The 25990-nt window shown below is 38.1% G+C and overlaps 1 protein-coding gene across 1 annotated transcript in view; it reads left to right on the plus strand.

Annotated features, from left to right (window-relative positions):
• The window catches only part of axo (axotactin), a 564741-nt gene that overhangs the window by 131546 nt on the left and 407205 nt on the right, over positions 1-25990 (plus strand). Inside the window, exon 9 of the mRNA XM_090371184.1 lies at positions 15050-15360. Coding sequence (XP_090227310.1) covers positions 15050-15360 — 311 coding nt within the window. The remainder of the gene's footprint in view (positions 1-15049; positions 15361-25990) is intronic.

Genomic DNA, 25990 nt, shown 5'->3' on the forward strand with positions numbered 1-25990 from the left:
GTTCTGCTCTGAGCCACAGCACTTCCATTAGCTTGAGCCTTTTGCTTTGCTGCTCTGGTCTGAGTTATGATTCTATTAATTTATTAATTAATTATAATTAATTATGTTATGTTATTAATTATGTTAAATATAATTAATTATATTATGTTTGTAATCCAAGTCGTTATATGTATTTATTTAAAAGTACAATTTAACTGCTAACGAAGTTCAACTAACGCTATCTAGTACGGTATATAACTATCGTATCACAAAGGCGGGAAAGTTATGAACGATGAATCTACGGACACTTAAACTTACCGATACTTTTATGCAATTACAAGGCCGAGTAAAGAATAAATACACCAAATTAATCAGAAAATCAGAGTTTGCCGTATCACCAGTGGTTATTTTAGCATATACAGTTTACCCAACAGCTAGCCACCTCCTCCTACCTTTAACACATTGACTGCCAAACTAGTTTAAAAAAAAATCCCCAGTGGCCAAAAAAAATTTACGAAATAATTTCATTAGTAATTCTAAAATAAATATTGTAATGTCAGTATTGTCGTTTTTTCACTTAAAATATATAAAAAAAAGTCATTTTTTTTATGTCGCATATATGTTGGCCAACATGGCCACATATGTTGGTTACTTTATTTCTTGAGAAGCCGTGTTGGCCACATACGTGTGACACTATTATGGATACATATGAAGGTCATTTGTGATTAGTTTATTGCATGCGCTGCGAGCACTGCAATAAAACTAATTATGATAAAATAAACTCTCAAACATCGCAATTAAGGATTTGGTAGCAGATATTCAAGAATTTGAAGCTGATTGAGCATGGCAAGGTTTCTTAAAATGGAAAGTGGATTGCAATGTGTTATCATCAGAAAAACTATGGATAGGATTTCCAGTCAATGGAAGAAGGTCATTAATATACAAGAGGAAAAGAGTTGGGGAAAGAACTGAACCTTGTGGGACACCGGCATTAGTGGTGTAGTTAGAAGACAGGTTAGAAGATCGCTCACTGAGGGTGAGGGTTGATGGTAGATCACCCTCAGTGAGCGATCAGAGAGAAAACTGGATAACCAATTACAAAAACATTGGCAAACCATAAGATGGAAGCTTGTTTAGAAGACCTTTATGCAAACACGATCGAAAGGCTTTGAGATGTCAAGAGCAACTGCTTGTGTTTCACTGAACTTTTCCATTGAATTTGTCTATAAATGGGTAACATAAGCCAGAATATCACCAGTGGATCGACACTTGTGATATTCTGATGAACTCCATACTGGCAATCGTTGATCAGACAGAAGGTTTCTAGGTGGTTTAAGAGTTGGCGGTTAATTGATTTCTCCATTACTTTAGAAAGAGTAGAAGTAATTGCAATAGGACAATAATTAGATGGGAGGGATTTGTCACCCTTTTTAGGAACTGGCTGATTATGAGCAAATTTCCAAGCTGAAGTAAAAACAACTTTGGAATAAGAAAGTGAAAAAAGGCGGCAAAGAACAGGAGTAAGTTCAGGAGCACAGATTTTGAGAATAAGTGGAGAAATACCATCAGGACCCAAAGCTTTCTTAGCATCAAGATTCGTCAAAATCCTTCTGACATCCTTTTGACTGAAGACCACAGGAGGCATTGAATGGAGCGTATTGGGAAGGGTGGGAGGTGTTTTACCAAGATTGTTAATACATGAGTTGGAAGGAAAATGGGATGCTAGCAGGTCAGCTTTATCCTTGGCCAAAGTGTCAACAGAACCATCTGGTTTTGACAGAGGTGGGAGATGGGCAAAAGTTGTGTCGAATAGCTTTGGAAAGAGACCAGAATGCTACCATTAGGGCAAGAAGCAAATTTTCTACTCTTAGCCTGTTCAGAATCTAGTTTGGACTGATTAATAACTGCTTTACAATTGTTGCGAGCTTTGGTGTAGGCAGAAAATGAAACTGAAGAATTGGAAACAAGCCAATTAGAATATGCAACTTTCTTCTCTTCTTGAACAGCCTTAGCACATTTATTGGAAAACCAAGGTTTAGATAAAGGCTAGATATTAAACTGGAATGTGGAATAAAGGATTCCATTCCTACAAGAATAATTTAACTGACACGATCTGAGCAAACGTTGACATCAGACGTTTTGAAACAGTAATCCAGCCAAGGAAAAGAAGAAAATAAATCTTGCAGGTCATCCCATTTTGCATTTTTGCAATGCCAAACAATACGAGGTTGGGAATAGCCATGAGATAAAGGCTCCATTGGAGAAGAGACAATCACCAAGTTGTGATCTGAGGTGCCTAAAGGACCACTCACTTCGACTGTGTACTTAGAAGGGTTGTTTGTAAGAAAAAGATCAAGCATGTTGGCTGTATGATTAGGATTGTTCGGTATTATTGTAGGTAAATGAACAATCTGTGCAAGGTCATTAGTAATTGCAAAAGCCTCAGCATCTCGACCAGTTGGTTCCGTGTGACTAGAAAACGGAAGCCAGCTGGATTTGTGAACATTAAAATCACCAAGGAAAATTACCTCACTGTTAAGAAAGTTGGACTGGAGCAGTTTGGTATTAAGGGTAAATTGCTGCAATGGATAAAAGAGTGGTTGAATGGGAGAAGACAGAGTGGTAATCAATGGATGCTGTTCTTCGTGGACTAATGTTATTATTGGATTCCCCCAGTGTTCGGTGTTGGGTCCATTGTTGTTTTGTATATTTATCAATGATATTGATGAAGGTATATCAAGCTTAATGTTGAAGTTTGCAGATGATTTAAAGGTTGGCAGGGTTGTTAATAACAGTAATGGCAGTGTGCTACTGCAACAGGATCTAGAAAATTTGGGCAGATGGGCTGAGAAGTGGCAACTGAAGTTTAACAGTGACAAATGCAAATACTACATATGGGTAGTAGTAACCCTAGAGTAACATACTAACTATGCAGTACTACACTCAGGTAAGTGGAGAATGAAAAAGACTTGGGGTAATTATGCAGTCAGATATGAAGTTATCTGAGCAATGCAGACAGGCTGCCAGAGCAGGTCATGGGGTATTGTCAATGATATACAGGAATTTTGCTAGTAGGGAAAAGGAGGTGATTATCCCTTTGTATAAGGCAGTGGTCAGGCCATGCCTTGAGTACTGTGTACAAGTCTGGAGGCTTAATTTTAAGAAGGATGTTTAGTTGCTTGAGCATGTACAGAAAAGGCCAACAAGATTGGTGAGGAGGAGCGAAGGAGTCCTCTTACCAAGAAAGGCTTAAGTTCTGCAAATTGCAGCAGCTGGAGACTAAGCACCTGTGAGGTGAACTGATTGGGGTGTATACGGCCTTGAATGGGTTGAGCATGCTGAATTCTGATGGGATCCTTCTGCTTGCTCAGATTATGAACCTGAGGGGGCATAAATTCCAATTGAGAAAGACAGTTGTAGAAATAGCCAGTGGGTGGTTAATTTCTGGAACAAACTTCCATCTGTTGTTGTGGAAGTTGATATCTTAAATAAATTCAAGGAGGAATTGGACAAACGAACTTTTAGAGGGAATGGATGTGTGAATTTTTTTTTTTTTTTTTGGCTGATCCTACATAAGTTTGTACACTTGTTTTCTTGCATCACATGCCTCCATTACTGCTACTACTACCACCACCCCTTTCCCTCTTTCTATTCTTTCATCCACCAAACTCGAAACAAAAGAAAAAGGGAAATTACACCTGATATACCACGCTATGCACTCAATGCTCATTGTGTTGTATATCTGAACATTGTGCATTGTGTTCTATATCTGTGTAAGTTGAAAAAGAGATCGTCCCTGTGCCTCATGTATGTTTATTTTATCGTTTATTTGCTGTTTCGCTTGTATTATGTTCTTATCACTTTATCACCGTTAATTGCTATACCATGAATTTTTATTTATTTTTATATCTTTTATGCTTGTAATAGTTTTCTTCTATAGTTTTAATAATGCTTATATATTTTTAAATAATTTATTTAATGTTCAGGTCAGTGGTTGCAATATTCTTATCAGTATGGATTATACCTTTTGATATGTTTCTTACATTAAATATTTGGAACTAATTTTTTTTATTGATATGAGCCTTTGTTGCTTTCAAGAATTGTAGCTTTTGGCTCTATTGGAATGCATATGGGCTGGAACAGAGGAATCAATAAATTAGAACTTTGTCGTGGTCAGAAGCATTGATCTGGTTATATTAGCTGATATTATGCTTTTAAACCATAAAAATAAGTTTCAATATCAAACTTCTAACAGCTTTGCTAATTTCTCACAATGATTTTGGAAGAGGCAGATTAGTACTAATTTTTATAGTAATGTGTAGAAGAGGGTGTAAAGTCTTTCTGATGTCTCCTTTTTTTTTTGAGTACTTACAAGTTATTTTATATAATGAAAGACGCTGTGATAGCCAGAAGTATTATGAATAATAAAGTACTATAAAAAAAAAGAGTAAAATTTGTGCAATTAACTTAGAAATTGCCTAGAATACATTTTGAATTGAATTTGCAAATTAACTTAGAGAATACACTTATAACAAAATGTGAACATTGTCTTTTGGGCATTCTTTGCTGACTTACAAAATGATAGTCATAATGGACACTGAGATTTATTATACATGCATGGTCTATAAAGATTGAAATGAAATATTCCACCTTTGGTAATTAATGTCTCTGTCATCTTGTGCATGTTATAATGAGCACGTGTGTGTGTCTCTGTCATCTTGTGCATGTATGTGCAGCATCAGCCAAAACAGCAACATTATGTGGTGAAAGAGGCCTATGCGCTCTGGATTCATATTATTGAAATGAAAAATTATAATTCCTCAGAGCGGTTTTTTAATTTCAGAATACACATACAAGTACAGTTAATATATAAATATAAAGGGCTTTCGGCTGAGTGGACAGCCTTCTTCAGTTAGAAAATATATTAAAATGGCAGTTGGAATGGAGATGTGCACTGCCAAGGTGGTGCGTGAGGCACGTGGCTAATTGTTTGAGGTTGAAGTTTGTGGCTGTGATGTATGGTGGTGACGTGGCCAGCGTTTGTCTATGGACAGAATTATTGCTTCTGTGATGGGGTTAACTTGACAACCACTGTTCCTGTTCAAAGAGGTATCCGAGCATTTTATGTTTAACGATTCCAACCAGGTGCGCCTTAGGTATTGGTGGGACCTCTCCACAACCACGACATCGCGGTGTGGGTCAATGTCGTGTTGGGTTGTCCAGACATGCTCGGCGATAGCTGAGTGTTCCACATCTGCCAAACGGAGCGCCCTTTTATGTTCTGAGAGACGTTTCTCGAGCCGACGTCCAGTCTCTCCAAAGTAGCAGCTAGTGCAGTCACGGCAAGAGATGCGATAGACCAAACCACTCTGCAGAAGGGTGGGGACAGGTGTTTTCACGTTGGAAATGAGAGAACGCAGTTTCTTTCCTGGGAGTTGGATGCACTTTATCCCATGTGATTTTTTAGGATTCTACCGATCTGTTGTGACAGATTGGGGGTAGTATGGGATAAATGCCCTCGCTGATGACTCACCACTGTTGGCGTTGCTGTTGGTCGTCACGTTGTCGCGTGCCTGTAGGTCACACCTGTCAAGGATGTCGATGGGATAGCCACACCTCGCAAGGTCCACTTTGACCCTGGTGATCTCTGTGCGTCTTTCACCTGTGGAGCCAGAGTGTGTCCAGGCGCGAGTTAGCAAGGTTCGGGCAGTGGTGAGGAGGTGACCCCGTGCGTATGCTGACCGGAAGTTGGTAAATTGGCCAGCACACATAGGTTTACGATAAACTGTCGTCTTCAAGCATGTGTCTTCACACCGGACGAGGGTATCTAGGTATGGTATGGTATGGTGTTGTTCGACTCCAGCTCGATCGTGAATTTTATGAAGGGCGATAGTGAGTTGAGGTGGGTTAGGATTCGCTGACCTGAGTCTCTAGGGATAACTACGAACACATCGTCTACATAGCAACACCAAAAGGCGATGTGATCTGGTGCGTATGTAAATGCCCGTCCCTCTAACTCCTCCATCACGATGTTTGCCGTGATGGAGGCTGCCTCCACCGTGACATACAGCGTGCTTCAGCGAGCAAAGCAGCCCTATTAGTCGACCTTAAGGTTCTGATTCCCGATCCTATTTACACCAATGTAATCAATACTTTGTTACCAGGCCGTCAGAGAATCAGATCATTATTGTGCCCAACAGAAATAAGTTCAATACTTTAATTAATGAATCCCGTCAATTTCGTCGCCAGCATAATGCCCCTTCCACAGGTTGCACGGATTTCGTATTGAACCTGAGCAACAAGCAGTTATCTGCAGAACAAATAGACTTATTGACTCTTGGCATGACATTTGCCGTTCTTCCAAAGTACCCACTGATCACTGACATCGCCTTGGGCGTGGAAACATGTTTATCACGCCTCCCAGAAGATGTGGCCAACGCAATCCGCTTAAAGACTGCAGCAGTTCTACACCATGCTCGCCTCGTCTCTTCAAACCTCAGCCATATGCAGATTTCTACCCTCAAGGCAGTGAAACGGGATTCGTCCATCGTCATTCTACCGGCGGACAAAGGCTGTCGCACAGTTGTAATGAACTGTACTGATTACGTGGCGAAAGCCTTACTGCTTTTACAAGACACTTCCGTCTACAAACCCTTAACCGTTAACCCCAGCAGAGCATTGGAACGATGGGAGTCAGGGGTGAATATCCTCATCAATAGTTGGCTCAAACAGGGGAAGATAACACAGTCAACCCGTAATCACCTGCGTGCCTCCGGGTGTCAGATCCCACAGTTTTACGGCCTGCCGAAGGTACACAAGGAAGACACACCACTAAGACCAATTGTATCCTGCTGTGGATGACCGACTTACGAGTTGTCTAAGTTTGTCTTGAGGCTTCTTTCTCCTCTAGTTGGCAAGACCACCTACACCATCTATAACAGTATTGAGTTCATAGAAAGGATTTGCACTATATCCATCTCACAAGATCAAGTCATGGCATCGTTCGATGTAATATCACTCTTTACCTCCATCCCAGTGGAACTTGCCATCTCTTGTGCAAAACAACTCTTGGACAATGATGAAACCCTTAGCGACAGAACCAGACTGACACCTGATGACATTTCCACCGCCCTTAGACTGTGCTTAACAGGGGGTGCAATCATGTTTAGCGACTCAATTTACCAGCAGGTACATGGCACAGCCATGGGTTCCCCTGTCAGTTCGGTCACGGCAAACATCGTGATGGAGGAGTTAGAGGGACGTGCGTTTACACACGCACCAGATCACATCGCCTTTTGGTGTCGCTATGTAGACGATGTGTTCGTAGTTATCCCTAGAGACTCAGGTCAGCGAATCCTAACCCACCTCAACTCACTATCGCCCTTCATATATCGAGCTGGAGTCGAACAACATCATACCATACCATACCTAGATACCCTCGTCCGGCACGAAGACACATGCTTGAAGACGACAGTTTATCGTAAACCTATGTGTTCTGGCCAATTTTCCAACTTCCGGTCAGCACACGCACGGGGTCACCTCCTCACCACTGCCCAAACCTTGCTAACTCGCGCTTGGACACACTCTAGCTCCACAGGTGAAAGACGCACAGAGATCACCAGGGTCAAAGTGGACCTTGCGAGGTGTGGCTATCCCATCGACATCCTTGACAGGTGTGACCTACAGGCACGCGACAACGTGACGACCAACAGCAACGCCAACAGTGGTGAGTCATCCACGAGGGCATTTATCCCATACTACCCCCAATCTGTCACAACAGATCGGTAGAATCCTAAAAAATCACATGGGATAAAGTGCATCCAACTCCCAGGAAAGAAACTGCGTTCTCTCATTTCCAACGTGAAAACACCTGTCCCCACCCTTCTGCAGAGTGGTTTGGTCTATCGCATCTCTTGCCGTGACTGCACTAGCTGCTACTTTGGAGAGACTGGACGTCGGCTCGAGAAATGTCTCTCAGAACATAAAAGGGCGATCTGTTTGGCAGATGTGGAACACTCAGCTATTGCCGAGCATGTCTGGACAACCCACCACAACATTGACCCACACCACGATGTCGTGGTTGTGGACAGGTCCCATCATTACCTACGGCGCACCTGGTTGGAATCGTTAAACATAAAATGCTCGGATACCTCTTTGAACAGGAACAGTGGTTGTCAAGTTAACCCCATCACAGAAGCAATAATTCTGTCCATAGACAAACGCTGGCCGCGTCACCACCATACGTCACAGCCACAAACTTCAACCTCAAACAATTAGCCACGCATCATCTTGGCAGTGCACATCTCCATTCCAACTGCCATTTATATTAACCGTACTTGTATGTGTATTCTGAAATTAAAAAACCGCTCTGAGGAATTATAATTTTTCATTTCAATAATAGCAACATTATCCAACTCATCTGTACATCCCTTCTAATAATTTGTCTAATTCTTTAAATTTATTCAAAGTACCCACTTCCTTAACACCAGCTGATAATTTGCTCTAACAATCAGTTACTCTCTGGCTGAAAGTAATTTTCATGCCGCCATCCTTTTTTTTTAGTTTATGTTCCCTTATGTATGTTATCTGGGAAAGAGTAAGGATGCCATCAGCTTTTAGTATACTTAGTTGATTTTAAAGCCATAAACCCTTCAATCAACTGTCCTAGCAAGTGCCTAGTTGCTAAGCACTGCAATTTGCAGAAACAAGGAAAAAAGAAAACACCCACACTAGCCAACGACATAAAACTGTAATTAAAACACAGTTTTATGTCCTTGGCTAGTGTGGGTGTTTTCTTTTCTGCACCTCTTCCAATGGAACCACATTAAAATTAGACTTCCAGACCTGTATGCAGTACTCAAGATGTGGCCTGACCATTTCCTCATACAACAGGACAACACTTCTTTGTCCCTTCTGGAAAAATTCCTGTATATAATTGACAATACTGATGAGTCATTCAAGCAGCCTCTCTGCACTGTAAATTATCCATACATCTTTCATCAGGCCTCCGTAGCCGAGTGGGCAGGAGCGGGAGTGCAGTAGCACACGCTCTTTGAGTAGACCGGGGTTCAAGCCCCTGACTGCTGAATACGGTCGATCTGCCAACCCGCACTGGACCAGCGTGGCAGATTAAGGGCCATTTCCCTCAGCATGAATTTTTGAGGAGGCTTCCATCCTGCAGTGGGTTGATAATGGCTGCACTTTACTTTTACTTTACATCTTTCATTCTCCCACCTTGAGTGTGGTACCATCTAATTGGTATGTTATTCTAGGATTACTGCTGTCCACGTGAGGTATATTGTTATTTTTCAACTGCCGCTTCTCAGTCCACGTGCCTAATTTTTCTAGGTCTTTTTGCAGTAGTATTCTTTGATTTGTGTCATTTACCACCCTGCCAACTTTTGCAGGGTGGTAAATGACATCTGTAAACCTAGACAATAAGCTTGATATACTTTCATCAATATTGTCAATGAATATTGAAAACAATAAAGTTCTCCATCACTGAACCCTGAGTGACTCCACTAATAACATTATTTCAAAAAGACAGTGTCAATTTATAACCACCCTCTGTCCATCCTTTAATCCTAGCAGTAAATGTTAAAGTCCCTAATACCACATTGTTCTAGTTTGTCCAGCATTATTTTATATGAAACAGTGTCAAAAGCTTTACAGCAATCTAAGTGTCTGATGTCAAAATAATTTTTTGCATTCTTTGAAGATAACAGTAGATAACATTCTTACTAGATAACAGTAGATAACAGATCAAATTGGAAATTGGTGAGACACAATCTCCCCTTAACATATTTGTACCGTGATAATTGTGTAACTCTGTTCCTGTCTGGATGATTCTGCAGAATCATCTTGTGGAATAGAGGTCATGTTTAGAGATGTTTAGAGTTTTATAATTACTTCCTTCACCCTTTGATGCTCCCCTTTGTGAATAGGAGAGACGTTTGTACAACTTCAATTTGCAGGAGTCCCTCCCCCTCTTGAATCTAAGAATGCTCTCATAAATTATGATCACAGGCCTATTTACTTAAAAAAAAAAAAAAAGAACAAGAAACTCATTAACAGTGGCAAAGGGGGAAGGATGTTTACATCGAAGGGGAAACCATCTGTCATTTATCATATTAATATATCAAATCCAGAATTCTAATGAAAAAAAAAAAAAACAAAGAAACAAACAAAACACTTTGCGTATCCGTATAATTATTAATCATGAATTTGCCATAAAATATCATGAGATTGCCAAATTTTATAGTACCAGTGCCCTGTGATAAATTCCCATTTGCCTGCTTACAGTTCTAACTAGAGCTGGAAGTAGGCAAGTAGGAAATAACATACATTTTAGCTTTAGTTGCTAAAATATGAAATAGCAAGTGCTTAAAAGTTTGTTGGTATTATTGATTGATATATCAATCAATAATAGCTTTAGTTGCTATTATTGATATATTATTTGAGGCTGTATTTACCAAGTATTTATTATAGTATTGCTTTCTGGCTCTGGTACTTATACATAATACAGGAGGTAGTTCAATAATGGAAAAAAAAAAATAATAAAAAAATACAGTAAATATAGTATTATATTATTCAGTGGAAGAATAAGGCAATACAACTATTGATGAAATTGAATTTGGAAATTTGTTCCATCTCCAGAATAGTTATTTTTGAAAGTTTGTTCTAGATATGCAAATGCATATTGCATTTCAGGCAGCTAATTTTTTTATGTTTACAATATGATATTTAATCATCCATGTTTTATTTCATAAGTCATCTGTAATGTAATTTTAGATATTAAATCTGGGAAAGGCATTTCTTAATATGAAAATTAATTATTATATTTAATAACCACTTTTATACCATGTGAAATTAATAATATAGTTTATTAAACTTATATATAGCCTAAACCACTATACATTTAAGGTGATGCTTCAGGCATCTTACTGATGCCCATCATCAGACCATGCTGTGTTAGGGGTAGAAAAATGGAAAGGGTTACAATTTTAATTATATTACAATAATTGTTAATTTTAAATCTAAAGTATCTTAGGTTAAATTTCCATTTTTGGTCACAATAGAAAACAGAAATTTAAAAAAAAAATAAATAAATACATATGGATAAATGCATAAAAATTAAATTCTTACCTGCTGACAAAAGACTCCTGCTTGTTGATGCTATCAGAATCCGACATGCATACTGGCATGAGGTGCTGCTACCAACACTTAATTTATGGGTGAGGGATTAAATCTATTAACCAGTAGAAAGATGCCAAGTTTTACTATCCTGGATCCAGTAGTTCTTGTTGGAGTGGAAGCCTTGGGGTAATCTTTGCTCTCATACTCCGATCATCTGTGATTATTGTGCAAGCTGGTTCTGGGAGTCTGGAGGTGGTTTTATGTGGGCGGCTCTTCTGGATAACTGGCCTGTTTTCTTTTCCCATTTCTTCTATTTTCTTGTTGAATAGGTGGAAATATTGAGGGTTGAATTCGATTCTTTGTTTTCTGTTAAATGATGAAGCTCCGAACATTTTTATTAAGAAGGCCTCTTTATTTCTTCTGTTGTACTGGTTGTCTGTAGAGAGGATTCTAGTATTGTTAAAGTCCCATATATCACCATATTGGAATGCATGTAGGGCTGTGTTGGATTTTGGATTCTTCCGTATTGTGCGTCTTTTTTTTATGTTCTTTGATTCTGCAATTGAGTCTTCTGTACAATTCTCCCATGTATGTACCTCCACACGTACAGTCCTATTTTTTAAATAGGACTGCTATGGATGTTGGGGTTATTGGACTGTTGTTTTAGGTTCTGTTTAATTGAGGCTGAACTCTTGAAAAAGGTGATGATTTCATATTTTCTTTGTACTGATTGTTGGTAAGCATATGGTGGTTCTTCTGTCCCTGCTGGGTTGGTGTTGTGTGAAGGTCTTGGAAATGTCCTCTACTTGCTCTGTTAATAACATGTTGAGGAAATCTGTTCTTCAAGGCAAGCCTGCTTATTGTTTGTAGTTCTTGTTGGAGTTTTCTTCGTTACAAATTCTGTATTCTGTAAAAGAAAATAGTCGAGATATCTGGAAGAGCAGAACCGCATAATGTCCTTCCCTAACTATATTATTTCTTAGTACTCCTGCTAAGGATCACTTTTTCATGTGTAAACACAAACAAATGCAAAGTACAATACTTTTCTCACTCCTGACCACTCAGCCTGACTTAGCCGAGTGGTCAGGAGCAAGAATGAGATATCACGCCTCCATAGCCGAGTGGTCAGGATCGGGAGTGCAGTAGCACACGCTCTTTGAGTAGACTGGAGTTCAAGCCCCTGACTGCTAAATACGGTCGATCTGCCAACCCACACTGGACCAGTGTGGCAGATTATGGTCCATTTCCCTCAGCATGAATTGTTGAGGAGGCTTCCATCCTGCAGTGGGTTGATTGATGGCTGCAGTTTACCTTTTTATACCTTCGAGTGGGCCTGGGTTCAAGCCTGTGACTGCTAAATACGATTAATGTTTGTATTGATGATTTATTGTAAATTCCTCTAGCCTGGTGGTTGTGCTGGAGTATAAACAAGGACAAAAAAAAAAAAAAAAAAGCATGAAACAGTGAAGTTTTGTTTTTAATTGTAGTTAATTTATTTCAATTATTTCAGTCCATGATGTTTATTACAGAAAGCTTATACAACAAAAGTTTTGAAGAAGGATATCAAAGATGGTGAGTAATAAGAGAATTTTATGGCCAGCAGTTATGTGATCAACAAGAAAGAACCAACTTCTATGTAGTTGGAATGTGTGTGTGTGCGCATGTGCGCGCGCTCGCGCGCTGATGGTACCCTCTTGTTGAAGCCATTCATATTGAATTTCTCTCTCATTTAGATAACTCAAGAACTCATGCAGGATATTTAAATAGCGTTTTCACTCATTTCATTAGTGTGTGTGTGTGTGTGTGTGTGTGTGTGTGTGTGTGTGTGTGTGTGTGTGTGTGTGTGTGTGTGTGTGTGTGTGTGTGATAATGCGCAAAAGCATTTAATTGAAAATGAATCCAGTAGTTCCTAATTTATTTCAGCATCAGTTTACTTTATAACATAATTTACATTAAAAGATGCATCTAAAAAAATAAATCTTTGTTCCACTTATGATCTATTCCCAAATTCAAGGAACTTTGGTTCCTTGAGGTTGAGGAATAGATCATAAGCATAAGGATCATAATCATATCAGGACTATAAAGTGCGGATAATCCAGTGCTTCCCACTTGTAATTGATGAAAACAAGCTGTGCAGACTGTATGATATTAGGCCTTATATTTTCATGGAGCATGAGGCTTTCAACATCTGTTATTGGTTCTAACAAATATTTTGGGAATAATTTCTGACAAAGAAATGTTGCATAAAATTTGCTTCCATATTGAGGTGTTGTTTACAAACAAATCAATTAGTAGTACAGTACCAGATAGGCAATGGCTCAGTTATATAATCAAAGCTTCCAATGTATACACTGCTTCAATGAGCAGCGTCACTCATCAAAACCAAACCTATGATTTGGTTTTGTAACCTCCTACATAAGGAGATACTGTATATGCTTATTGCTTTCTTTACAGTTTACTGTGTAATGTAATAAAATTTCACAGTGTAAACTTTTAAAAGGTAAACTTTTTGCAAGGTGATCTGATTGAGGTGTATAAAGCATGGTTGAATTCAAAGAATGCTCAAACCATTCAAAGTTGAATGGTTTGAGCATGCTCAATGTTGATGGGATTCTTTCTCTTGCTCGGAATAATCGCCTGAGAGGGCATAAATTCAAATTGAGGAAAGACGGTTGTAGGATTGATGTGCGGAAGTTTGCCTTTAGCCAGGGGGTGGTCGATTGCTGGAATAAATTTCCATCTGTTGTTGTAGAAGCTGATAGCTTAAATAGATTCAAGGCAGAACTTGACAAACATTTGGAGCTAGTGGATGGGTGAAATAAGGGGTTTTTGTTTTTGGCTGATGCTATATAAGCTTGCTTTCTTGCATCATGTGCCTTTGCTAATGCTAAAAAGAAAGAGCAGAAATAATTTAATTAAAAAGTAGACATTGACTCTTAATGTGCAGTTCTTTCACATCAGAAGATGGTTGTAAAGAAGTGGATTAACTCTTATGGCATATATATGACTATAGATAATTTTTCAATATAAAAACTAAGGGTTGACCTATACTCCAAACAAAGTTATATGCCAGAATATATGATATTTTAAAGTAACTACTCATATGATTGCTGTTATCTGGTCTAGTAAAATATAGTAATTGATAACAATCATGTTTGCACTTTTTTTTTGTCAAGTATTTTATAGGAATGGACAAAAAAAAAAAAAAAAAAATTAAAAGTAGGCTAGATTGTGAACCATGTGGATCACATTTGCAATGAAATATCAGAATGGACGTGACAAAAAAAAAAAAAAGGTCATCACTTCCTATATTATCCCATTCATCCCTTTTAATGGTTTGTCTTGTTGTTGTAGTTCAGTTGGTTACCAGTTCCAATATGGTTAAAGATTTTGGAAACCATTTGAAGAATTCCGGAATTTGCTCTGGGGGGTTTGTTATCCAATATTTTTTTCCGTCTTGAAACTGCATACAACTGAGGATATAAGTTTTTCAGGTGGTATGCAGTTTCAATCATCTTTTAACCATCTTTTATTAGCCTGATATTAGACAAGGCTGATAAAAGATGATTAATTTTACCATTGTAGCCTGTTGCCACTAGGCAGTCCTAGGTGTTATGTGTACCCTGAATTTAAAACTAGCATGTCACAAAATATGATTTTTGGGAATATCTCTTTTTAATAACTGATTTTTATGTATTGTATTGTATTGCTTTATGATGATTTTTGTATATCCCTCAGTATTTAACGTATTATTATAACCACATATTGCTTTTTTTTTTTACTTTGCATTACAGTAGGTGTACTTAATATAGTTATATAAACAACATTATAGGATCATGAATAAGCTCAGTTTTATATAAAAAACTCAAGAATACAAATTAAACTAGTTGAAATTAAAAATTATTACATTTCTAATAATTTGCTTATATCTTAGGTATTAAAACAAGAAAAAAGTTTATTGGTTGCCTTCAGGGACTTTATTTCAATCATAACAATATCCTCCGCTCTTTAGCCAAAGATGACGTTGCAGTGAGACATCATGGTATCTTTCCAGTTGAATATGGTTGTTCATATGTAGATATGTTGCCATTAACTTTCCCTCTCTCACAATCAAGGGTGTTATTAGACCAAGTTGACAAAAGATGGTTAAACTTATCTTTTGCATTGAAGACACAGCAGGAAAGTTCCATTATTGCATCAGGACTAACTAAACGCAGTAAAGGAAAAGGGAAAGGATTCTGGGAGGTAAGTTCTTGTTTGTTTTAAGATTAGCAATTCGTACCGTATTTTTCCGGCTTATAAGACGCACGGGCATACAAGACGCACCCTAGTTTTGGCGACATATTTTGGAAAAAAAAAAAAAAGGCATAAAAAAATAAATATTTCTCCAAAATAATAAAAATAATATTTTGGAGAAAATAATAATAATAAAATTAAATACGGTAATATATTTTTCTCAAAATAATGGTATACGCTTGGGTCAATGTTCAACCAATAATGAAATGTTTGTTCCTGAAAAAAGCTGACAGAAGTAACGTAACAGAAATTCTTACTCACCCTAAGACGAATGCAGGCATCACTTTCTGTTTGTAAAAGACGGTTGGAATTGAAAAATCCCGATCCAGTCTAATTAGCCCGCCATACCATAAAAGCGCGAGATCATAGAGGAATACCATAAAAGTGCGAGATCATATTATAGAGGAAGCAAACACATGGGAAAATGAAACAAGTTTTTACTTACGTCTGATTGTGAGATTCATATCACGCAGATTTCAACAAATTTTTCACGAAAAAAAGATTACTGGTATGTATTGTTGCCATAGATTGTAACCACTGATAATTATTAAAAATATATTTCAACAGATAAATCTTAAGTAAAACTGGTGTGAATTTCAAAGGGAAGTTTTCAGAACTCAGTTTACTGGCACTGTGTCATTGAAAATGCATTGCCGGTAGTCTTTAGGCCTAATCTGACATTGACCATATAAGATGCAGGGTGATTTTCCGAGTATTTCTTCGCGAAAAAAACCGCGTCTTATAAGCCGGAAAATATAGTAACTAATTATATGCCAATGTATTATTGATACAATAATCTCAAAATAGGTAAATTTAAATATATAATGCATAAAATATATTCCAGGTGGAAAAATGCTGAAATACAAAAATAATAAATATATTAAAATAACATTAAAAAAAAAAAAAAAACAGAAGTAAAGGAAAGGAAAACTTTATTTCATTAATAAAATTCAATATTCTTCTATAATGTACAGACATATTCCAGGGTTGTAGTATGTAAAACATACTGTAATTCCAGGGTTGTAGTATATAAAACATACTGATTCCAGGGTTGTAGTATGTAAAACATACTGCAACCCTGGAATACATCTCAAGATATATATATATATATATATATATATATTCCTATACTTGTTAAGTTACAGGGTTGTAGTGCATTAAGCACTACAACCCTGAGGCCGACCGGGCTAGCCGAGTGGGTAAAGTACCTGCCCGGCAACCCAAAGGTCGCGGGTTCGATTCCCGCCACGGGCTTGGATCACTGTACTGCAAAAACCTTTGGAGGTGCAATATGGCCACAGAAGCCGATGCGCCAACAACTACCAAATCAAAAAAAAAAAAAAAAAAAAAAACAACCCTGAGGCATAAGCCCTTAATGCTCTAATGCATTAAGGGCTTATGCCTCAATCTGCAAAAGAGTTAGACTATGTATATTTTAGTGCACTTGCATCATTTATACACAGCCAATTATAGATTAGCAAATTTGCAATAGCGGCATCGTTTAAGTTACATCTCATATTGTGAATACCTTCACGACGAGTTGCCATGACATTGCGCTACTTCGAATAAGTAATGCTTCACCGAAGAAGAAGACTGTTGTTACTTATTCTCAGTGGATACCACCACCACCCAGATGGCACCGTTTCAGAGCTATTTGGCCCTTCTTTGGTGGTGGTATCCACTGAGAATAAGTAACAACAGTCTTTTCCTTTGGGTGAAGTGTTACTTATTCGAAGTAGTGCAATGGCATGGCAGCTCGTTGTGAAGGTATTCACAATATGAGATGTAACTTAAATGATGCCGTTATTGCAAATTTGCTAATCTATAATTGGCTGTGTGTAAATGATGCAAGTGCACTAAAATATACATAGGGTTGTAGTATGTAAAATACACTACAACCCCGTAACTTAAAAAGTATAGGAAGTAGATGTTAAAAGCGGAGGGGATTTAAAGTCCATATTCAAGCCTAAAATGTATGTGCGGCATGTGTTTTAACATTTAGAAATCGCAGTTCATCGCCTACCAGCTGAAGAACTAAGAGCTAATGTCTTGTAAACACAGTCTTGTAGCATGCACAGTATGCAGATCTTAATTGGCGGAAATTTGACTAATCATTGTTGCAAATCAGATCAGCAGTACAGTGACCATGAGCATAGTGACACCTATGAGATGTTTATTAGTTGCTATTTAAAAGTTCTTAAATTTCAGCATACTCTTGTGAGTCACTCTTTTTACAGTGGATAAGCTAATCTTATGGATTAACTTATCCACTGCAAGATACAAATAATGCAAGATTACAGAACACTTACTGGACTAAGAAACTACACCTTATTATTGGCATACACCTCAAGTAAGCTACGAAAAAAAAATCCCTCTGAAAGAACTTCTTCAGGTGGCCAAGGCTCATGGCACTACCCATAAAATTCTTAACTCAAACAACTGGGCAGCTCCTTCAATATCCAGGAGTATAATAGCATAAAGATGTACCATTATGATTTATAGTGAATAGTATTAGTATCCAAAGCAAGAACTCGCCATATGGGTTGGTTAACAAAGTAGCAGATCAAGTTGAAAGAAGTCAACACTTCTCAAGAAACACAAAAGATCGACCACACAGGCTGAGGAATAATGCAGTGAACAATACAGATGTTGTAGTAACATAGATATGATATTTCTGTACACAAACCATTGGAACAAAACACATCATTAAAAGAGGCGATGGCACACCTCATCAGAAAAATCAGCCTTCCCTACACCATTTATTTGAGATGGTGGTACATCAGTAAACTTCAGATGTTAGGTTAAATTCTATAAATGTAGCAAGGGCTTAACATGCAAAATTCCTTTGCCCCTATCACTTTGAAAATGTTTACTGGAGAATTTGAAAACAAAACCGTGACAGAATTTTATCTAAAATCAAGCCTTTGAGTATGCTTCATGTGCAGCAACTTCTCTCTCTCTCTCTCTCTCTCTCTCTCTCTCTCTCTCTCTCTCTCTCTCTCTCTCTCTCTCACATTGGCTACAATATGCAAGTGGATTCCTTGTAGCCTTCTACAAGAAATCCTGTCAATAATAACATTGATCATTGAAATAGAATTCCCCTGATGAAGACACATACAGAGGGAGTCATAATGTATGATTCTCCTTATCACTCATAGTATACTTCCATATTTAAACAAACCTTATTAGTGCAATAAAATGTACCTTTATTTCATCATTGAAGATCCTGCACTTCACCTTCCTCTCAAATGTCATATATTGAAAGATATACAGGGTGTCTCAAAAATATTGGTACAAAAGTTTAGGGGAGGTAGGTAACATCTAAAGGAATGTGAATCGCATAGGAACCCATAACCGGAAACGTCATGGGAAAGTAGTAGCAGAAATGACACAAAACAGTAATTAGTGGCAAACATTTATTTGACATAATATTAACAGTGGAGTATGAGATGGATGCATTTCATGATGTTACAACAGATGCTCGAAGGTTCCACCATGAGACGCAGTTCATGAGTGACACCGACGCAGCATGGATTGCTGGACACGGTTGAACACATCTGGAGTTTCTTTGACAGTAGCAGCAGCACAGACGAGTCTCACCCCGAAATCCATTTCCGTCTCCACAGGCGATTCATACATGATAGATTTGAGGGCCCCCACAGAAAGAAATCAAGGCTTGATAAATCAGGTGAGCGTGGGGGGCCAGGCAACGGGTCCACTATGGATAATCCATCGACTCCCAAAACGCCTGTACAAATGGTAACGAACACACCTTCCATAATGGGCAGGCGCCCCGTCATGTTGAAACCAAATGTTGCATCTCACATATGCTGGAACATCGTCAAGTAACCCTGGTAGAACTTGTTCAAGAAAGATCCGATATTTAGTGGAGTTCATGCGGGATGGTAACAGGTATGGGCCGACTAAGCAGTCACCGACCATACCTGCCCACAAATTTATTGCAAAGCGATGTTGTGCTGCATGGGGGCGCACACCGTGTGGGTTATCGTGAGCCCACACATGAGCATTATGCTGATTGAATAAGCCTCATCCATGACCAAAACATAGGCTGGAAAATTCAAGTCTTGAACACTTTCTTGGAGAAACCACTGCGCAAAAGCCACACATGCAGGATGATCTTGGGGGAGCAGTAACTGAACCCTTTGGGAAAGGGGTGTAAGGAATCGTCCTGCCAGCCACGCTTTACACTGCAATGAGACACTCCTAAGGAGAGGCAACAGCATGTGTGCTGGTAGTATGATTATTCTGGACGGCATTCAACACACTTTCTTCCATGGCATGAGTTCGCGTCGAAAGTGGTCTGCCCGCACTACTGTTACCTCTAAATGACCCATAATCGCACAAATTTTGATGCACACGCGTAAACAAACAGTGGTCCGGTACATGTCTGTCTGGGAAGCATTCTCCATAAATTCATTGAGCTGCTCGTCCGTTTCCCTCTGCTAATCCATACACTAGGTGCGTGTATACGAACTGTGAGCTGGCAGACACGCACCTAGTGTCTGTGAGCTGGCAGACACTAGGTGCGTGTCTGCCAGCTCACAGTTCGTATATCGATGTATGCTCTTCGTCTTGCGACTACTGCTTGAATGAGTAAACCAGAAATTTTCCCTCTTGCGAACTAATGAACAGCGCCATGTACCGGCTTACGGTGACGTTTCCGGTTATGGGTTCCTATGCGATTCACATTCCTTTAGATGTTACCTACTTCCCCCAAATGTTTGTACCAATATTTTTGAGACACCTTGTATACAGTAAATTCTTTAAAATTCCTCATCTTTGAGAATTTAGAATGCTGGATTTTAGAGAGATATACTTAGTTTTTTGACCAATTTAAATAGAGGAGCACATTTCAATAAATATTAAAACAAAAATGAATTAATTTACATCTCTAAACACTTATAATGAATGTCTTGTCCTTTCATCAGTTTTTGTAGGAAACAGGATTTAAACAGTGATAAAGCAATGGTCTTAATTCTCACAGCAGAACAAACTTGCCTTTGTAACAAGTTGTCCTGGTATTGCATTACCTTCATCAGCAGAATTCTGAGTTACTATAGATATCTCAGAATTCTATAGTACTCAAGGCATGGACTGACCATTGCCCGTATAAGGCAATGTCAGGCCACACCTTGAGTACTGTGTACAGGTCTGGAGACCTTATTTTAGGAAGGATGTAGATTTGCTTGAGCATGTACAGAGAAGGGCAACAAGATTGGTGAGGGGAATGAAGGGAGACTCTTACCAAGAGAGGCTTAAGTTCTGCAAATTGCAGTGGCTGGAGGCTAGGCACCTGCGAGGTGATCTGATCGAGGTGTATAAGGTCTTGAATGGGTTGAGCACGCTGAATTCTGATGGGATTCTTCCACTTGTTCAGATTATGAACCTAAGGGGGCATAAATTCAAATTAAGGAAAGACAGATGTAGAATAGATGTGCGGAAATTTGCCTTTAGCCAGTGGGTGGTTAATTGCTGGAACAAACTTCCATCTGTCGTTGTGGAAGATGATAGGTTAAATAAATTTAAGGAGGAAGTGGACAAACATTTAGAGAGAACTGTTTTGTAATTTTTTTTTTTTTTTTGCTGATGCTGCATAAGCTCATACACTTGCTTTCTTGCATCACATGCTACTACTACTTTAGTTACACTATAGCTTTTAAAATTGATTTTGTATATTGCATGGTAACTCACATCAAACAACTTCACAACTGTTTTTTCTGTTGCTGCTAGAGATACCTCCTATCTAATAAGATGGTTACTCCTGAGACGCTCTCATAGCAGACTCATGTTTTAAACAAATGACCAATTAAATCTTTTAGTGAGGCCAGCTGTTTGAAAGTAGTGCAATACCAGACTTGTTACAAAGGCAAGCTTGTTCTGCTGTGAGAATTAAGAACATTGTGTTATTTGCTAGCCACAAAAACAGTTTAAAGTACAAGATAGTTCTGGAAGCATTTTGTAAAGAGAGAAATGTCATCCTTTTTTTGCCCAGATTCTTAAAGGCAAATGCGATCATTGATATGAGCTCCGGATTGCTTTCTGGGTTTCAATTGTTGATTTTTTTTTTTTTTTTTGTAAAATGTGCTAGATTTTACAGAGTTGACTGTATAACTGTTGTTTTATTATATTGATAATTTTTAAACTTGTAGTTGTTGTGACCAAGGCATTCAGTACGCAGAAAGGTGTCTTGTTATTAATGGTCACAAAGTTTTGCAAATTACAGTGTCTGGAGACTAGGCACCAGCGAGGTGATCTGATAGAGGTGTATAAAGCCTTGAATGGTTTAAGCATGCTCAATGCTGATGGGATTCTTCCTCTAGCTCAGAAAAATCACCTGAGAGGGCATAAATTCAAATTGAGGAAAGACAGATGTAGGAAAGACGTGCGGAAATTTGCCTTTAGCCAGCGGGTGGTTGGTTGGTGGAACAGACTGCCATCCCTTGTGGTGGAGGTTGATAGCCTAAATAAGTTTAAGGCTCAGCTGGACAGGTATTTTGAACGAACAGAGGGGTGAAGTGGAAGTGGGTTTTTTTTTTTTTTTTTTTTTTTTGGCTGATGCTGCATAAGCTTGCTTTCTTGCATCAAATGCCTCTACTAATGCTAATGCTAAAAAGCCCTTTGTGTAGGTGGATAAATAAAAAAAAAAGTTTCTGGATGGGAGCTGTGTTAGAGGGATCATTTTCACCCAAAGATGTTATCATGTTTCTTAAAGCATGTCTGTGGATTGGTGACAGCATACGCAACAACTTCCTTCAAGGAAGTTTTTGTGCGTATGCTTTTTGCAGGATAATTTCTGTTATGGTTTGTGGAGTAGGAAGAATAGGAGAGGAGAAAATCTAATGGGCTGACATACTGCATATTTGAATAAGATGACTTCAGGGGTGGAATCCACCCCTTTCTGTTTAATTTTGGGCCTGAGTTGCTCGATATGGTCCAAGCTTCTATTAGCAATTTTGTAGCTGGCATAGTGTAGTTACAGTTAGGCTCTTTCCCATGATATAGTGATATCCTAAACTCATAATCCAGGCGAATGGACTATGCTATAGTATAATTTGTTTATACCAGTGTTTCTCAACCTTTTTGTTGCTGCGAAAAGAAGCTAAAATTTTGCAGCACACCTGTAAAAGATGCTTAAATTTTTGCCCCACACTACACTCTACTATACTCATATATTCACAAATGGAAAGTTATTTCTCTTGGGTATATTTAATAATGCACTTATTATTTTTTTAAAATGCTTTTAATAGCTCTTTTTTTTGAACATACATGAATTTTTAAAAGGAAATATGTAAAAAATTAAAATAATTATATAAAAACAAACAAAAATAAAATTAATTTTTATTATAAAACTTGGATTTATAAATTTTTTGGCTAAATTTAAGAACCTGGTGCCAGTCAGTGGAAAAAAAAAAAAAAAAATGGTTACATTAGTTATGCCACCAATTCAATTAATGATTGATAATGATTAGCACTACAGTGAAAAGTTATGATATGCTACTAATTCGGGACGGATTCAAGCAATCTGGAGTGCCATCCTGTTCTACAGTTTTACCAATTTTTTTTTTAAATTTGCATTTTTAATTTTTAATTTTTTTAAAATTTTAAAATTTATTTTTTAATTTTTAATTTTTTTAATTTTTAATTTTTTTAATTTTCAAACTACTCACTTCCACAACACCAGATGGAAAGTTTTTCTGACGTTCAACTATTTGATGCCTGAAGCTAAATTTGATGCATCTGTCCTGCAGCCATTCTCCCTCAGTTTGAATTTATTCCCTCCTCTTACATATGTATTCTGAGAAAAAGGAAGGATATCATTAGCATTTAGATTACGTACTCCATTCAAATCCTTAAACACTTCAGTAAGATCTGTTATTGTTATTTGGTTTTTAGGAGCATTAGCAATTAAGGCCATATTGCTCTGGGATACGCGGTGGTCATTCCCTGACCTTTCCGCATCCTCCGTATTTGGTGGTGATGGGCTCGAACCCCGGTCTAATCAAGAAGCGTGTGCTATGCACTGCTGCTCCTTCCCACCTGGCTACGGAGGCACCTAAGATCTCCTACCAGGTGCATAGTCACCCAATTCTGCAGCAGTTTTCAGAACTGGAGCCCTTAGTGATGAGGGCTCTTTTGTTCCCCTCACTAATCTTGTAGTTTTTCTCTGCCCCGTTTTGACTGAACCACATCCTTCCTAAATGTGACATCCAGACCTGTATGCAGGACTCAAGATGTAGCCTAACCATTGCCTTGTACAGTGGAATAATCAACTCTTATCCTGCTAGCAAAATTTTTGTATATCATTGAAAAATTCTATGAGCTTTCCTAGCAGCCTGTTTGCATTGTTCAAAGAACATCCTGTCAGACTGTGAAATTATCACTACTACTGAAAATGGGTATTAATTCCAGAATATGGATGGTAATCCCAGAATAACATAACAACTGCATGATTAATGCTACCCATAGTTACTACTTTGCATTTGTCAATGTTAAACTTCTATTGCCACTTCTCAGCCCATCTGCCTAATTTTTCTAGAGCTTGTTGCAATAACATACCCCAATTATTGTCATTAACCACCCTGCCAACTATTGTGCCATCTGCAAACTTAGACATTAAGTTTGCAGATGATAAATAATGTCCAAGATGGCTTAATGTCCAAGTTTGCAGACATCAAATGAACATTAGTACAAGTACTACTCTTTCTGGACTAATGTTCATTAGTACAGAGAACTGTACTAATGAACATTAGTCCAGAAAGAGTAGTGTCCATTAATAACCACTCTCCCATTCAGCTATCCCTTTATCCACAGCAGTAACTTACTTCTAATGCCACAATGCTTGTACTCTTTGTACGTTGTCTTTTTATGTGGAAGACTGTTAAAAGCATTTGTGTAATTTAAGTAAGTGATATCAAAATATTTATTACAGGATCTGATCAGATTGGTCAGACAAGATCACTTTTGACAATTTCATCAATATATAGTTGATACAACATTACTTCTTTTACCAGTGACTCCAGTATTTTCCCTAGAACAAAAGTAAGGCTTATAGGTCTGTGATTACTGACTTCACCTTTTGATCTCCCTTTGAGAATTGGAGATATATTCACACACCTCCTGTCCATAGGGATGTTCCCTGATTTCAAAGATTCTTTCATAATTTTGGCTAAAGGTTTGCTTATCATCTTTACTATCTTCCTCATTAATTAGTTGAATAGATCCCACCACCTTAATTATTTTTTTTTTTTTATGTTTACCTTCAACTTACATGTACACTTTTCTCTTAGTTATTGTAATTATTTAGCTCCCTGTTAGAATTTGATACACATCTGGCATCTGCATCCCTAAAACTTACGTAATGTCTGAATATAGGTGAAAAATATCTATTCTGTTTGTCAGTCACGAGAGCAGGTTTTCAATAGTTCATCCATTCATATTTAGTGGACCATTATGATTTATCCTCTCTTACTCTCTCTTCTAGTGTTTGCTTAAGTAAAGAGGACTTTGCTTCTACTTCTTAGCATTCCTTGCCATAGATGAAGAAAAACAGCAAAGACTTCTTTACTTATGTAAACACTAGAAGGAATAGGATGAATCACATTGGCCCACTTGTGATAGCAATGATTCAACTGTTGATGAACCTGTTCAGGTTGCTGATAAATTGTTGAATGTGAAAGTGTCTGCAATGCTGCCCAGACACGATAGGAGGGAATATATGATGACAGCCTTGTCGATCAATTCGGTCGTGGAGAGATTGTGCAAGGCTCAAGGGGTAGAATTTTTTCAGCCTGGTCTGTGCTTGTTGACAGGAAAGACTGCTTCTACAAGGATGGGGTACACTTAAATAAAAAGGGTGCAAGAATATTTGCTGATGCTATTGAGGCAGTGTTAGGATGGGTCGGAAAACTGCTAGCTTGGGGGATACACAGACTAAAAGGTTAACAGTGGCCTTAGGCAGAGGCAAAAGTGATTCTTGCATTGCTTCCATTAGAATGAGCAGCAGCCTGGAAAGCAAGGCAATGGAGATTTCCTTGACTGCTGGGAGTCATAGTGGAACAAATAAATACATGGATTGTGTATTTATTTATTGAATGACTGTTAGGGTAACTAAGAGTAGAAACAGGTGCATGTATACTTGCATGTACACCAATGCTAGGAGTATAGTTAATAACTTTGATGAGCTTGAAATGCTAGTCAAGACATCAAAGGCAGATATTGTTGGGATATCAGAGACATGGTGTCACACAGACATAAGCAGTGCATAATTGGAATTTGGGGACTACAATGTGTACAGGAAGGATAGACAGGACAGGAAGGGAGGAAGGGTTATGCTGTTAGTTAAGAAACACATAAAATCTAAGGAAATGCATCCAGTTAATATTGGTGGACAATGCAATGTTGAGTCTGTTTGGTGTGACATAAGCACTGGGAAAGAAAATTGAGAGTAGGTGTGTGTTATAGGCCTAATGAATCTGATGAGTATAATGAGCAATTGTGCAGAGAAATAGAGTGGGTCAGTAAATCAGAATGTCTTACAATGGGTAATTTTAACTTTCCA

This window comes from Mastigoproctus giganteus, chromosome 4 (genome assembly GCF_048544385.1).
Source record: "Mastigoproctus giganteus isolate SK-2022 chromosome 4, ASM4854438v1, whole genome shotgun sequence".
NCBI classification, from domain to species: domain Eukaryota; kingdom Metazoa; phylum Arthropoda; class Arachnida; order Uropygi; family Thelyphonidae; genus Mastigoproctus; species Mastigoproctus giganteus.